General features: G+C 34.1%; 1 protein-coding gene across 1 annotated transcript; it reads right to left on the minus strand.

The window, feature by feature from the left end:
* Positions 1–8,743: 8,743 nt before the first annotated feature.
* Positions 8,744–11,473, minus strand: LOTGIDRAFT_105112 (hypothetical protein; the record flags this gene model as incomplete). The annotated part of the gene is made up of 1 exon (XM_009057335.1): positions 8,744–11,473. One exon carries the CDS (start codon positions 11,471–11,473, stop codon positions 8,744–8,746), a length of 2,730 nt encoding a protein of 909 aa, XP_009055583.1.
* Positions 11,474–17,515: the final 6,042 nt, after the last annotated feature.

Consider the following 17,515-nt stretch of genomic DNA (forward strand, 5'->3'; position numbering starts at 1 on the left):
ATACATTTGTATTCCTATATATATCTAGTGAAAACATTCTACTTTCATTTTCAACGGAAGTGGCTTATTGCCTTAGGAAATATCACATGTCATAAACACTCATTATTATCTCTTATGATATTGACAACTGATCAAAGAATTGTGGTAGGAATTTGTAACTTGTGATCGTATAATGACCAACGCCTACTTGACCAGTGAAAGATCGTATGTCCTTCTGAACACTACAATGGAACTTTTTGTTTAATAACATATTTTTATTAGACCTCTTCACAGTTTATTCAAATACTTCAAAATAGGTAGAAACCACAACGGTAATTGGCATTAAACAGAACGAGTTTGACGAGAGCTCAACTCTAAACGATATTTGAGATGCTGTAAAGACGTGGACCTAAAAATATAGATCAAAGTACTTGGAAACGACTTTACAAATGACAGAATCTGAGGACAACAGAATTTTCAACGATTGCCAGCAACTGGGGGAACATACTAAATCGCATGTGCGCAATGCAACGGTGAAAATTGCAGATGATTACTTCTACTTTCCATCAATTGTTACGTTTTTGTCGTCGAACTGGGCGGTCGGAATCTGCATTCATCCAAGTGATCACAGTTACTCGTAGTTGAACAATTTCTTAATCTGAATGTTTGATCCGATGGGATATATTGAATAGATTGTCGTACGGAGCTCACCGTTATATATCGTATGCCGGTGACCTTCAATAGTTTACCATCATATTAACTTAACAATGTCAATATAATTGTATTTATAAGCACCACAGCAATGTTTTCTTAGGACGAAGGTTGCTACAATTTATTAAGAAAACATTTGGTGTTATCAAAAAGATATATTCTTCCATCTCTTTCAAACCAAACATTTTTAAAGACATTTGTCGTGAAAGTAAATTTTGAGTGCATTCCGTTAAACAAAAATTTCAAAAAAATGTTTCTTCTCCCCAAAGGTTAAATGCGAACAAATATAGATTTGAAAGTGTCAATAAGTTTTATTTATTTAACAAATGTTGTTGACTTTTTAAATCACAATGTTAAGAAGTATCAGCTACGTAAGACAAACGATAGAAATATCGTTTCGTGACTCAAGAATAACTGCGAGTTCCAGACGATTTCTCTGGAGGTTTGGATGTCGTCATAGGATATCAATATTAGATGCAGGTCGACTGCAAAAACATTACCTTTTGAAATGTTAAGTTATTGGAGCATGGAATATGAACAATCGCCTGCACAATTGCTCTAAGGTCAGTCCAATATTTTGCTGAAGGAGATCTTTGAAATTCTGTTTAAAGTTTACCAAATGCGACAGATAGCAGACGTTGCTTAAAGTACAAAGAGTGTGCGTGTTACCAATTATCTGCTGGAATTACACATCATTTTGAGTTTTTCACTAACGTAACTTTATCTATTTTCAGATCTAAGGAAACTAATAAAAAACATTTCCATTGAGTAAAGAAAATATCTAATTCAGATGCACAACAAAAACTGGACTACGAATTCTACTAATTAGTGCATCATCTGAATCTCTTGATTGCAATTTTAGATAAAGACTTTTTCTCCATATAAAAGCACTGGTACAGGACAACAGGTTGATCATATGATTGAAACCTCTATAGTTCACGTTTATTGTGAAAAAGCGTTTATCGTATTGTATCTCAATGCTGCTGAAGGTACATCCAGATGCAAAATACGATGTTACGACATGTATTGTAATTTTAATCCAACCCAACACATCCGCAGTTCTTGCCAAAGGTCGTAATTTATATTTTGTAGTTTAGGATGGAATAAATAACAAATCACTTGTATGGGCTTTGTGAATCCGAAAAGGATGCCAAATTAACAGACAACTTGCAAAATGGCATGTGGAAAAATGAGAATAACTTAGTTACATTGAGTTAGAAGCTGTTTAAAGCATTATATTCCAGATCGTTTAAGTCAATGTAACTAAGTTGTTCTCATTCTTTCGCATGTCATTTTGCTACTAGTCTATTAATTTGGCATACAATGCGTTAAACAGCTTCTAACTATTATGGAATTCTAAGATTATGGAATTAATAATGACACTGCTTTGGAGATCCCAGGTCCTCATTCTTCATCGATTTACGCTCTATCATTCAACAAAAATAAACAGCTTAGCAGGGGGATTAGGGAACATCGTTCATAATGTAATACCATGACACAGAAAGGGATTTCAAGTGCTTTTAATTCAATAATAATGCACTTTAAGGAATGTCTGAAGTATCAGCTGCATATTCCAATCTGACATACCAACAAAAGATTTATTCGTGACTATTTTTACGATAAGCTCGACATAGACATTTCCGTATTGAAATAATCATAAATATTTACAAGGCACGTTTAAAACTAGATTTATATTGGCGAGAATCCGGCTTACCAATCGAACATGTAAATTACATACAAGAATACCGAAGAGTGATTAATGTTAGTGACTTTCTTTTCATTTTATTTCCATTTTTATGCCAAATCAATAGAAAGTTAATCAATTATTTATTAATACAAGATTCATTTCTTGTGTTTTTCAAGAAGATTGCTTGCTCGATGCTAATAACAATGATTCTAAACAACATACAGATGTTCCTGCAGTGAATATTGATATAACGTATAATTAAAGCATATGTCATTTTTGTTGCAAACTTTGTTATAGTAATTTATGTACATTTTATATCGATTTGTAATTTTTTGTTAATACAATTATGTACATATATTAATGATTTTGTTGTGATTTTCGCCAAGGCCACATCTGATTGAAAAGATAATGATAGCCTAGAAGAAACACATCCGGATATGGTTAATGATTTACAAGTCTGACAACCCTGTGGGAAATGGGTGTGTTCATTTTTAAACTCATTAAGTGAGTTAATAAACTGTTTTTACCATCTGCCGTCTCTAATCGGATTGTTTTCTGCTTATGCAGGTTGGAATCCATAAAAACAAGATGCCTTCTTTAAGCTACTATCACTTTTATAGACTGTTTAAACAGCTATTCTCCAACCCTTTGCTGTGTCATCTGATCAAACAGGTACAGGAAAGTAGGAAGTAAAACTTCGTTTGGTACTTCATCAGCGAAACTAAATGGACTTTTACGTCTTTTTTACGCAGTTACCAACAAAAAATATAAGGAGAAACATATCAGATTTCACGTATCCAATATATTGATGACATCAGCCATCTTATCACTTATCACTATCACAATTTATCGGAGGAATAATCAACAAAGTTATTGGAAAAATAATAAATGTAAGGTTTTTATTACGTCTTGTTATTAATCAAGTACGACCAGATTCCACTAAAACTAATCAGAATATGACCAGATATATATCATATCACAAATTGGTAGCATTTGACAATTTAAATACTGGTACTGATGAGGTCAAATTGCTTGTTTTTGTTTAAAGACATGTTTGTTAGTGGGCTGGTGGTCTTTGGTAGGTATTATTAGCGAGATCGTTAAAAACATAATATAAATGTTATCATACTTATAATACCATTAGCGATACGAAAAAGTTCTGTTTTGTAAAAAAAGGACGCCAACTGCCACAGTCCTAGCAGAGTTTCCCTCATTGCACACCGCACGAAATGCCAGTTTAAGTAGCCAATCAGGAGCATATAAAAGGGACGTTAAAGCCTTTTTTCAATGCATTAACATACACGAATCAATTCAAATTAATGCAAATAAATGAATAAATGTGGTTCAAATGAGCTGTTGGTATTTTCAAACTTGTCAACGACCCCAAACGTTCGTGATCTGAATGTACAGAGAGGTCTTTTGCGAAAGAATAAAACTGTAAATCAAAATCTAAGCCAAGAAAAACAGAGCACATTGATTTGAATGTCAAATTCGACCAGAATGGCCTTTAAAGATCTTTTAACTATAGACTTTTTCTTCCTTGAAACAATCAGATATTATCAGATTAAAATCCGTTTTGTTTCTCCTGGTAAGATAATTTAATTAAGCATTTGTATGATGTCGAAGAAACTTCCTCTCTGTGGAAATTCTTGCTTATTTCTTTATTACATTTTGGACAGAAAACAGTGGTATTTTGATGAATAATTGGAAATATGTCAATCTCCAGATTCAGGAAAGCGTTAATTTGATAACAACCATATCTTGTCATTTTTTCCTGAACTTTAAAGATTGCTTAAAGCTTAAAGCCAAACAAATTTACACCATGATTACAGTAGTGTATACTGAACTGACGAATTGCTTTTCTACGGCATGCTGTTGTCTACGATTTGTGTAAGATGCAGCTCAATTTTGGAAGTTCATTTGTGCATTACATTAGAGTATTCCTTACTCGTGAACGTCGATATGTGTTGCTAAAATGGAATATCACCTTACCTCTGTAGGAACAAATTCGAATGCCTAATTGGTAATATACCTGATCAGGGATTGCTTATGTTGTTAGTTTAAACCATAGTCGTACTACTGTCAGCATTTAATATTCTGATTTCTTGATCATTCGATATACATTTTACATAACAGGGCTTTAAAGGTCAAGTTAAAGCAATGTAAATTCCAACGTTCCAACGACATGAATACAATTTCTATGAACTATTTCTGTCAAACTAATCTATAAACATGCACACAATATTTTACAAAAAAATAGACAGAGTATCAATATTTCATTGAAAAGCTGCAAAACTTGGCTTTTTTTCTCTCGAACTTCATCCAATAAAAATAGTTGCCAGGCTAATTATCTGTCTTTGATCTTTCACTATTCTATCAACACAGTGTAACTTCAATTGTTTTCTCGCATGTTATAAATTGATTATTTCGAACCTGGATGACACCTCGGAAGTTACAATCACTGAGAGGCAAACCAGCCCAACAACGCTAATTTAATTAATTGAATTTGATCCTCAGATTAAAAAAAATTGGACTGAATTAATTTAATATTGGCCTAATGAAAATACGAAACTGTCAATGTCATGAACAGGAAAAACTGATTTTTTTGTCTGTGAAGACTCGTCAACTTTTTAAGCAAAATGCTTCTTTTTGCTTTAGTTCAAGAAGGGTTCATACTAATTGATTAGAGCGTAAATGTTTTGGATATAAAATCTTGACCAGGGCAACCAGTTTCGGAAAATGTGGATAACTTGGCAATATTGACTAATATATTCGTATGAACGAAGTACAAAAACTTACTGAAGAGCAGCGATAAATCAAATAGATCTTTCATGTCACGGCGGTTTTTATACAGAAATGTCTCGCATGCCATTGCAAATTTGACAATTTGATGTAACCTCATGGATAGATGAACATTTTGAATGGGAAATTCAAGTTATTGGATCTATTCCATGTTCTATACTGTCATAGATAGAGGTATATTTCCATAAATACATATACATTGCATTATGAATAAAGTGGCTTTACACACATTAGACTTCAGTATGACGTTCCGTAGTAGATAGTTTGTACGTTTATCGATCATCTGTAGTAGCAGCTCTTCAACTTTTTTATATAAATAATAGAAAGCATGCAAAGATTCAACCTTTAAAATTATAACCAGCTGCGACTTAATTGTTTTTTGTGTAACCTTGATTGTTTCCTTTTAGCAATATTTTCTTTTTTTCATCAAACAGCCACATGAGACACTACATTAGAACATTGGTTGAATAATTTGAAAGTGGTTGTAAGAAATATTTCTATTTTAAACTAGGAAGTAATTTATTTACCCAGATTTATAGCTTTAATAAATAAGTGACTTGACATTATACTTTCTGATCATTACATCCAATGAACTCAATATACACAGGATCAATGTCTTTGCAAAACTGAACTTTATTGCAAAGAATGAGTTTTAATTAAATGGTAAATGAGTCTTTTCGATCCACCAACACAAGAACAAGGCTTCAGACGACCTTCAACAAGTGGCTGACATAGCCCCAGCAGTCCAATCTTTGATGGTAGAAACTTAATGAATGGTGTAAATAGTTACATGAAGTCTGACCAGAAATCCCGAGAGTCTGAACAGCGATTATGAAACGAGACAAGTGGTCTAACAATATTCTGTCTGTGAGAACATCATTCAAAAAGATCCTCTCATAATTCGTCGTGGAGTTAATAAGACGTGAAATGACGGTGTTTGCTTATACACCGCGATCCCTTCGGAGTTTTGGACAATTCTGTCATGTAATAGGCAAAGTATGAATCAGGAAATTTATTGTCGCTGGTGCAATGTCTACATAATGATTCATGACCTAAGTGTTTGTAAGCAAGTAAGCAATAATGCCCAATCCCCATGAAAGACCATTCAAAGCATAAATCACCATTCATATAAGCTGTATATTAGCAAGTGTCGCGTTTGATATTAAACGGTATATAATATACCACATCATCCATCATTTGGTTATTGCTACAAGAGTCTGAGTCTTGTTAAATAGAAGAATTCCACGTGGACTCATACATCATCAGAAAATGGTCTTGGTTATGATTAACTTTTTATATATGTAATGGTTATAGGGTGCCGACTTACAGCTCGGATCGTTATTTAAAGAAAGTTTGATGATAATGTCAACAAGTCTAATGATTTGAAGATTGGATATCTTCGCTTTCTTCTCACTCGTGAATCGATTTCTATTTCGTTTATCACAAGACAAAAGTTTTTGAATCTTGGAATCAAATAAAGAAAGAAAACAGTTGCAAGAATGTAGTATCTTTGATAGACGAAAGGTTGTAACAGTGTTAATCTGTGGAGAATGCATCAACTTTGATCTCTTTCTACCACAAAGACAAAACAAGATATAAAGGTATCAAACCCATTTTCAAGTTTGATAATTCGAATTGGAGAAAAGAATAAGTTAATTTGTAATATTAGATTAGAATTTAAGAGCTAAGAATAATGTGTTGCCTTAATCAAACATACAATGGATAACATCTGTGCGTTAAATAAAATAAAAACTTTGATATAAAGAAAAAAAACTATGATGTAAATAATAAAAAGCATGCTATGTCGTTAAACGAAAACTCATTTATGTTTTACATTCGGTCGCATCTTAATATTAAACATTTAGTCAATCAGATATATGTACTCCATTTGGTTTCATAAATCATTTATTTTCTATTTGCAACATAAACAAATACATCGAATGCACATAATCAACTTTTGAGATAGTTTACACAGCCAGAAAATTCATTCCCATTCAAGTTCAGAACCGAGACGACAAAATGATACATCGATAAAAGAGCAACCTTTTATTTCCCTGATTATCGTAAACATTCATCATTTCATAGTCAAGAATCTGATAACCACAGTAGAAGTTAAGATGAGTAGACAAGATAGAAAGAATCAGTGATGTATGCAGAATGAGGTAGAAAAAGATAAATGTAAACTGTTTATCTCTCAATTTTTACCGCCACGATAATCACTTAAGAACCTTTAAGGTGCTGTCCAATAGACTATTATGATTTGGTAGAGATAATCAAATTCAGCTCAATATAATAATTCTGCATTTAAGGTAACTTCACCGTATATATCTTAAAATGAAGTGAATTTAAGTTTTTTGTCTTTTCAACATTGTTTAAATCACGAATTTTCATCAACATAGCAAGAAAAGACGTAATATTAACACCGAAATAGCAAGAAAAGATGAACATAAACACCGAAAGAGCAAATAAATACATAACATAATCACCCAAATGACACGAAAAGGCGTAGGCATAACGACTTCGATTCCTATGTACCCAAGTATTTTTGGAAACAGATGCAATATATTTGTTACATTTAGAAACGCAGATTGGAAATTTTAAAGAGACGGTTTGAATATATGTAAATAGTTTTAATGATGAGAGCACATGATTTTGCGGAAGGGACAGGTACACGATTCTTGGGGGTTGATTTGAGTCTTGAATATATATATATAGTCTTCAAAGTACAAGAAATGTACGAAAATCACATAATTCTTTCAAAAATATCTCAAACTAGGAATTTCTTTTCCTATTTCAATAGATGTCTTTTCTTTATATGTGTCTCAAAAATAGCTGACTCGTCTGTTTAACTTCTAAACGTGGATAATTCTTGATACACGTGGATTTAAAGACTCAAATTTCTACGGTGAGCTGTGGACACTATATTGATTGGCTAAGCTAAAAAAAAATCCCGTTTCTGAGACTAAGGTATGATTGTTCAAAAAATGGCACATCTGTCCCTTTATCTAATCATTTAATAACTCTTTAAGAATAATATAATATTGCACCCATTAACTCAAGGACCATTAGTAAAGCCTCACAGAGTAGTGGTCGATTGCTACTTCATGACTAAAGTTAGTGTAAATAACGTATTATATAATTCTACTTGTACGTCTCACTGCAGCCAAACATTTAGTAAATCCCAAATTTCCGTTAATGTAATAAAGAGCAGATGAATACAGACGAATGGGTATTGATTTATTGAAAGATCTTTTAGTTATCCCTTGGTCTCTAACACATATTCCATTTCAACGAGAGTTTCTATAGGAAATTTACCAGATTTGTTTTGTATTGTGGCCCTTGTCAAAAGATTGAGATGAAAGCTATGGAAATATAGGTAATTTTATTAGCTAGATATAATTGCTAGACGTGGCTTCGGATACAAATAATATGGACTATGATCAAATGGATAATGAATTACCTTGCGGTATTAGATTGTAGACGTGTCTGGAAACTATGGAAGATTTAAGAAGACGAATGGTCGGCTACAACACAAGGTGTAGTGGTGGGAATTTAGTTTAGGGATCAATTAGATAGTACAGCACTAATGACCAACCTACCTGATATAAATACACATGTACTGCAGTACAATACATACGATGAGTAAAATTCAAAGTGACTTACCTTTCTAAATGTGAAAAACTGCTGACCAGAAAAATGATCCATGGATTTATTTTTGAAGTATGAATCATCACCATCAGGTTTCTCACAATTCTTTTCCTTGAAAAATTCGTCTAAGGTAGTTTTATCCGATGGTGCAACCATTTCATCTTTTGGTACACTATGCCACAACTGCTTCTCCACGTTTTTGTTTTCACCATGCTCTTGAACACATATGGTTTGTCCACGTCTACGTTGTAAGTCGGATCGTCGGACGTAGATGATCACGGCCACAATTATAATAGAAAGGATGATTGTTACTCCAGTTACGACTCCGGCAATGATAATATATTGCAAGTCTCTTTCTCTTGCCATTTCTAATGCTGTTGAGTTTACAAAGTCTACGAGAACTGTAAGGTGTGCTTCGGACGCCTGTTGTGTTGTACCTTGATCTTGAACTGAAATGCTGAGATAATACTCTGTTGATTCATAAATCCGAATCCTCTTTGCAAGAACTATTTCGCCAGTTTTTGTTCCTATATGGAACATGTTCTGCTCGTTTCCTGAATTGATATAGAAGGATAATACAGCATTTTCTCCAGCATCACTATCTGATGCCACTACTCGAGATATCACAGTACCAGGCTCAATATCAGATCGTATTGTCACAGTATTGTTATTATCCGTAGGAAATACGATTACCGGACTATGGTCATTGGAATCACTGACATACACCGTCACAGTGGCAGTCGTATTCCGAGGTGGTGATCCTTTATCCTTAGCAATGATCTTAAATGTAAAGCGCTTTTGGGATTCAAAATCTAGTTCTCGATCAGTTCGAATGACCCCATTAGAGAAAACAACAAATGGTAGACTATCGCCACTGACAATCATCGTATATTCAATGTCTGCATTAAAATTAAAATCTGCATCCGTTGCATGCAGCATGCCAACCTCACCGCCAGCTCTTGTGTCTTCGCGAACTGAAAATATCAAAGCGGCTGGACTAAATTTGGGGCTATTGTCATTTTGGTCTATAATTCTCACGAGTACTTCCGCAGTTCCTGTCATAGGTGGAGTACCCTCGTCAATGGCTAAAACTGTGAAACTCATTTCAGATATAGTTTCCCTATTAAACACGTCATTAGCAACAATCTCTCCTGTATTCGTGTTGATTTTGAACATGCCCTGATCATCCAGTTTGAGGCGATAGTGAACAATTGCATTCCTACCAAGATCGTCATCAACAGCAGAAACGCGGATTAGAGGTCGGTCTATAACATTATTTTCTTCAAGGGTTGTTTCATAGACTCTCTTTGTGAAAATCGGAGGGTTGTCATTCTCGTCCGTAAGTTTAATTCGAAATTTGGTTCTTGCCGAGAGTCTTGGGGTTCCGGAATCACGACACACAACGGTAACTTTAAGTTCATCAACGAGTTCTCGATCTAAAGGCTTTTTCACTTGAACGATATACCCACGGCCTTCTAGCTTATGAACAGAAAAATACTCATGCAAGCAGGAACACAGAACATCTCCATTAGGACCCTGGTCTTTATCGTCAATATTTACATGGGCTACAACAGTACCTATCCGTGCACCTTCCGGCAGTAATATCATGTCACCTACCACGTCTGATACCGGATTGACAGTTATGATGGGTGGATTATTTCCCACGTCTATAATCCTCAAAATCAGCTTTGCTTGACCAACTTGTGGCGGAGTACCTTGGTCAAAAGCTTCCACAATCGTCTCAAATTGTTTGCCTGATTGATATTGAAGTTCATTTTTCACGGTGATATCACCGCTTAAAGGATTAAGTGCAAAGAGCTTTTCAATATCAGGGTTTTTAAGGGTGCTAAACCGATATGATACTTTACCATTACTGTCACTATCGCGGTCGATGGCGTGTATTTTAGCAATTACTGAATAAATTGGGGTGTTCTCTGTCACTGATACGTCATAGATTTCTTCTGTAAATTCTGGCGAGTTATCATTTTCATCAGTAATATTAACATTGACAGTCACATTTCCAGATAAGGGAGGTCGACCGCCATCTTTGGCCACGATAAAAAACCGATAATAATGTTTCTTCTCGCGATCAATGACATTTTTTACCACGATTCTCAGATCAGAAGTTCCATCCAATTTCTTGTCAACTTTCAAATCAAATAAATTAGCACTTGAAACCATTTCATATAATTGAACAGAATTGTTCTGACCCCTGTCTAAATCTGTGGCTCCGTTTATTCGATATGTCGATCCGGGATTCACATTTTCTGGGATAAAAACGGTGATTTCTAATTCTGGGAATTTAGGAGGGTTATCGTTTAAATCATCGATGATAATTTTCACAGTAACGATCTCAAAAAATGACGTCACTAACGAACTGATTTTTATGTCGAAAGTAATGACACATTCCGATGTAAATTCGCAGACTTTTTCTCTATCAATCTTCTCAACAGTGGACACGTCACTATTTTCTGGGTTGATATTGAAAAGTGAAGCAATACTATCGTCATTAGGATTCAGAAAACTATATCGAAGACTGTTAAATTCTGATTTTGAAAGGCCTCTGGCGATGTTAATTTTACTGGCAATATTGCCCACGATAGTTTCCGGAGGCTCAGACTCGACAAGATGAAATGAAGCTTCCATTTGTTCGGCCATCACCAAACCAGAGAAAGTTAATGTTGACAAAAGAATCTTTAATAATGTTGAATGTCTCTCCATTTTGAAAATTAGTTCCTGTTACTTTACACTTGTGTTTCTTCACGCCGTCTAAAATCAATCACACTTTATTCAATCCAATCCATTTCAGAGACAAAAAAATCTGAAAAGACAAAAAATATTTCATTACAAATTAAAGAATTATCGAGAAGCAAGAATGAGAAATGCCATTTTTAACAAGGTTAGTGGAAGACTGATAACGCCTAGCTCAATATTTCATTGGTAATTTATAGCTTCCACCTTGTTAGGTCATTGGTTAGGTTAACACCTAAACACGATTTAAATAGTACATTTAGAAAGTCAATAGAAAAAGATGTCGGTTTTTGATATTAATAACTATTAGTATAACTCTTAGACAACACCACAAAATTCCGATATACATAGTGGTAGAGGAAATGAAATGAAAGTCATATATTCTGCTCCCTATTTAACTGTATTAAAGAAACGCAATGTATAACAGAGATTTCCCGAAATTCTAACCTGGTTATGAGTTTTTGCCCGAAATACTTCCTGTGAGGGGGGTGGGCTCAGCCACTGTTTCAATTTTCAACTGTTGGGGGACCATATACCTGCACAGCACGTTGCTCAAGAGGCCACTGTGTAACAGTTTAAGTAGTCTGGTAAGATGCTAAGCAGTTATTAGAGTAACATTAACAACAAAGAATTTCCAATCTGATGTCATCCAATTTAGGAAAACTAATCCTCATTTAGTTAATGAAAATAAAAACTGAAAGAAAATTATGTTGTATAATAAAAGCTGCTTATAAAATAACAATAGTACTCTTACTTTGAAGGGTTTTAGATATTTCCAACATTCTTGAAACGTAAAGTAATTAGAATTTTACATTATGAACTGATGAGATATGATCAAAACACCCACAAATAAACCAAAAACTATCTACTTACATAAATAAGACTAAAAGAGAATGAAGACTTTTGAATCAAGCGAAACTTGCCATTTTTAGCCCTACCTAAGAACATCCAAGCATCCAAAATAAATCACAGAAGTATATCTTTGAACTTTTTAACCCAACGTTCAAACTGTCCAGCACACTTATTGAAGATACAGAAGATCTAACTGACAAACAAAAAGCAAATCATCAGAATGCCCTTTCGATACCTGACACCAAAAAGCTCCATCTAAATCCAATGTGGTCTATTTTGAGGCTTGATATGATTAGTAGTAACGATTTTTCTAGAGCTTGGAACAGGCTAGCTACACATTTATCATATTTATTGTAAGTCTATAGAAAACTAGGATATATACCATCTGATGGCTCATTGATTGTATTCTAAAAACGTACAGTCTTAGGTTTTCCTTCACTTGTATAACACCTGATACGCCCTCAAAATTAGCATGGAATTAAGGAAATAAAAAGGTATTTGAGAACACAAACGCTGTATGCTATATCAAAAGAAAGACATTCTAAGTGTCGGTTCTCGCTAATCTCTTAAACCGAATGCATGTTACTTACCAATAGTTTGTAGCTACCAGACCCTCTGAAATGCTTAACTGAAGACGATTCGCCGATGCTTAACGATATGTTTGGTTTGATCTATCACAAACCTTCAAGAGAATTCGCTTGCTTATCAATTATTTCTCAACTCTTGTCACCCTATCACTACATCAAGGCTGCTACTCAACCATGGGCGACACTGGTTTTATTCAAAAATGTATCCAATTGATTGCGCACAAAGATAGAATCAACAGAATATTCCTTATGAGACGGTAAGGTGAAATCCCAAGATAGTTGTTAAAGACCCTCTTTTACCCATTTACGAATTGGAAGACACCTGTAACTGCTTCTTTTACGATACGACGTTTGTGGACGTTACCCATGTAAGTAAACTAGGTAAGAACGCAAATAGAATAGCAAGTATTGTATTCAGAATGAACGTATGCCTACATTACCCAATAGACTTGTTTAAGTTTAGATCACACACCCTAATAGTTAATTACACCTCTAAATAGACGAGAAAAAATCCAATTCTCTAGGGCCTAATTTAAATGCCATTTCACAATAAATTTAGGATTCTTTGATACAATGACTTAAGACAAGTCTTGAGATGGGCTAATTTCAAAGGACAAATAAGACGTGTTTGTTGTGTAATCACAAGGGATTGTCAATGTCTACATATTGTGTTTACTTATCAATTTCCCGTCATTGTCGTCAATTGTTATCATTTCATCTTCTCCCTATGGACTTGCTAATTGTGTAACTTCCATCACTATTCTAGTCTTAAGATATAACTAATGAATCTCTACTAGATACAAATATACATGTACTTTTATGCCTTTGTAAATAAAACATTGTTCAATGAGTTAGAAATTTCAAAGTTGATGCTTCAAACAACTGATTAGCTTACTCGCTGCCACATTACTTTCTTACTCTAGCAGGGCGTGTCGTAAAATGTAATGAATCGAGAGCGTATAAAATAGATCTCGAGTGACGCATTATCAGTTGCATATTCCCGATTTGATCTAAACAGAACACCTTGCATTCATAAGCAACAAGAACAAAACTTGAAGTTACAAAACTACAAATTCCGAATCCTACAATGGAATTTGCAGTATAACATTCATGTATTGAGTTTGAAAATTGAGTTACAAGCAGGGTCACAATTTAGTATCAGTTGTACCAGGAGTGAACATTTACTCTATTTCTTTAACAAAACTTTCCTAGGTTTATTTTAGTGGTGATATGGTCGACATCAAGACTGAATCTGAAATCCACAGTTCTTTGACTCAAGTAAAGCATTACCAAATGACAATAAATGTGTTTTTGCATTTTTTAAAATCCTGTCTGGGATTTCTTTCGCTTTAATACGTTCTTAATTATTCCCTGTCGTTTTAAGTCTATCTTTTTTTCCGGGAAACTATTTATTTGAACAGATTTAAGCGTTTTTCAATACCAAATTATTCCAATTCGTTCGCCTGAGACAATTCTAAATTACTGGTTAACTACTGATTTTACATTTTATATTGTAGTCACACTATGCGAAAATGATATTACGGAATTATCATACAAGGAGAGAAAAGGGCAAGAATCCGGCATATCAGTTGATAAACGTTGGTTAAGGTCGTTTATCACCACCATGTCATTCGACCCGATCAGATCTTGCGAATTATCAACAACCAAAACAACAACACAGAATCATTCAATTTGAAACAATCCATCTCTACCCAATATCAAGTTTGCGATACCAGAATGCGCTGAGAGCTACTAACCAGGTTAACGTTGTTTCAAAATGCACCGGAATTCACCATACGTAATATTTATTCTTTATAATCTTCATGGTAATTTGCAGATAAATATAACAGAATTAAATGGTAGAACTGACTTGATTTGTTAATAACCCTTGCAGGGATACCCTATTGTCTGAATTGAAGGATAATCAATACATATGAACGCAGAAGAATCAAATTTTATTTTTTAAAATTAAAAACCTATTGAAATTGAAATTATATTATAGAATTATACTTTCTCTAGTCACACTAGTCACAGAGGATTAAAAGGTCTCATATAACATTTAAGAAACCTTCATATATCAAAAGTGTGAATATATACGCCCGAAATAAACACGGAATAGGTTACCTTAACATTTCAAACACTATTTAAATTGACTTCCTATAAATTGAAGCCATAAAGATGAATAATTAAAGTTGTCATTTAGAGGAATGGGAGTTGTATATTATCATTATCGAAATCTTCTTACAAGTTATTGCCTACTAGCATGAGATGCTACTGAAGAATACAAACTGATTGGGTCGCTATCACATGATGAGAGTTGGACATGCAAGAATTAATCCCTTCTTCCTTGCTGCATTCGGTCAAGACCGTAAGAAATACAGGAAGCACATCCATAGCCTAAACTAGCTTTCCAAATCATGTCTAGTTGACTTACCCATAATTGTGACATGTGGAAAAACCAATGCCAAGAAATACCATCGAAAGGATCATCGAGAACCTAATTATCCTTGTGACCTTTGTTTCCTTCTCCGCGCCTTTGGTACTGGTAAATGACCAAATTATATCCAGCCAGGAGGACATTAAGGTCATTTTGACCCCAGCTAATACATTAGACCCAAATGAATTACATCGTTTATAAAAAAAACTCTCGTTCCCACCTTTGCTATTATTATTACAAAATTTGTCTGTGTCGTCAATTACTTTCTTAAATTATTGATTGGGACGGATATATCGGCCTTTTTGCGTTTTAAGCATTCACTTGAAAAGCTGGCTGAACATCAGAGAACCTTTTAACGGAACCAGAGTGTCTATTTCCAATACTTTGCTTGATAACAAGTTTCCAATATGTAATCCAAACAAAAACAGGGAAGGCTTGAATACAAAGTTCAAAGAGACATTTAGAATTAAAACTTAATCTCTCTGCAATAAAGACTGTAATGATATCTAAATAACACTTTCAGAAAAATCGATTCTGACAAAATTACTTACATTTCAATCAAAATTGTAAATAAACTATTACGATAACCATTATTCTTAATAGTTAGCACCTATTATACATCTATTGAACTGTCTGTTGTATTTCTATCGGTTACAAAATCATTTGTTAGCAGGGAACTTTCTGATGCCACTCTATGATTGTATTGTCACAAAGTTACTTGTTTAGCATGTATTTGTCTGATGTAAACGCAGTTGTATTGTCGCGGCTTTAAAAATGCACTTTAATAACGCTGTTAGCAGCAACTTATTTTCTACAGCTAGGCGATTGAAGGCTCAACTTACCGTCAGTGTCCATGCTATTCCGCGATGTCAACTTGCACAGTTTTAAAAACAGAGCAAGCAACTCTACACTGATTTGTTAACTGGAATGCGATTCTAGTCAACACTGTTGGTATATCAAATTCGTTTCCTCACTAATATCAATGTCAATTTTCAGTTAACTTTATGGACATGGTGCACTTTCCACACCAAATCTTACCAGAGATGTCAAAGTGATTTACAGTATATGCTAAACGTGATGGACTATTGTCCGATGCAACAATATATATATATATTCACTTCGTACCTTTAATTTTTCTGCCAAGTCATTTCGTTTCTCGCGTAGTTTATCGCATAATACCACTGTAAGAACGTTAATGATGCCAGTATCCTCTGTAAGACGAAGGCAGATTACTTTGTCTTTTTGTCTTGGAATACCATCAGACAGTCTTAGCTTCTAAAAGATTTAATGCTTTATCTAAGTCTACTATTTTCCACTCGTTAATGCCCAAGTATGTACAAGTTCTTCGATTTGTTGCGTCGTAGATATCAAACGGAAAAACATACATACGCAAATTTTCGCTTGTAAAATGCTAAAACATCCTCGTAATGTCACTGTTATTTCAATCACTGTGCCTTACATGCACAATACACCAGATATCCGAAGATTTCAGTCGATTCGCTTATTCTTTAAAATGTCTTCGGCTTTAATTGAACATGTATCACACAATACGTAGCTTATTGTCTTGGGAGATTTGGCCTTAAGAAAAAAAGGAACATATTATCCTTTATAATATCAAAACGTTAATATACTCCGATAGCATCAGGAATACCTTGTCCAAACGATTGTATATCCCGCAAAACTTTAGCTCCAGTCTTAATAAGAAAACTTTAAAATTGATACTGACACAGTAAACTGAAGGCTTCAGTCTTCATCATTGTAATAGAATCCGATATATAGATTGAATAGAACAAAACAGAACAAACTACGGCTGTCTCGTATTGTACCATATCAGGTGAAATAGTTAGTCAGTTTAGCTTAGATAAATCATTGAAGTACAGGACTCTTGATCAAATGTACACAAGATCACACTCGATTTGATAGAAATTGAGATGACGATTGTAACATTATCGAGTACGTTCTAAAATAAATACGATTGTGATAGTTTTCAGAACATCAGACATAACTAAATGTAGAAAAAATACGACCTTTTAGAAATCTCTAAAAACACATTTAGAAAGT

The sequence above is a fragment of the Lottia gigantea genome (assembly GCF_000327385.1).
Source record: "Lottia gigantea unplaced genomic scaffold LOTGIsca_3, whole genome shotgun sequence".
NCBI classification, from domain to species: domain Eukaryota; kingdom Metazoa; phylum Mollusca; class Gastropoda; family Lottiidae; genus Lottia; species Lottia gigantea.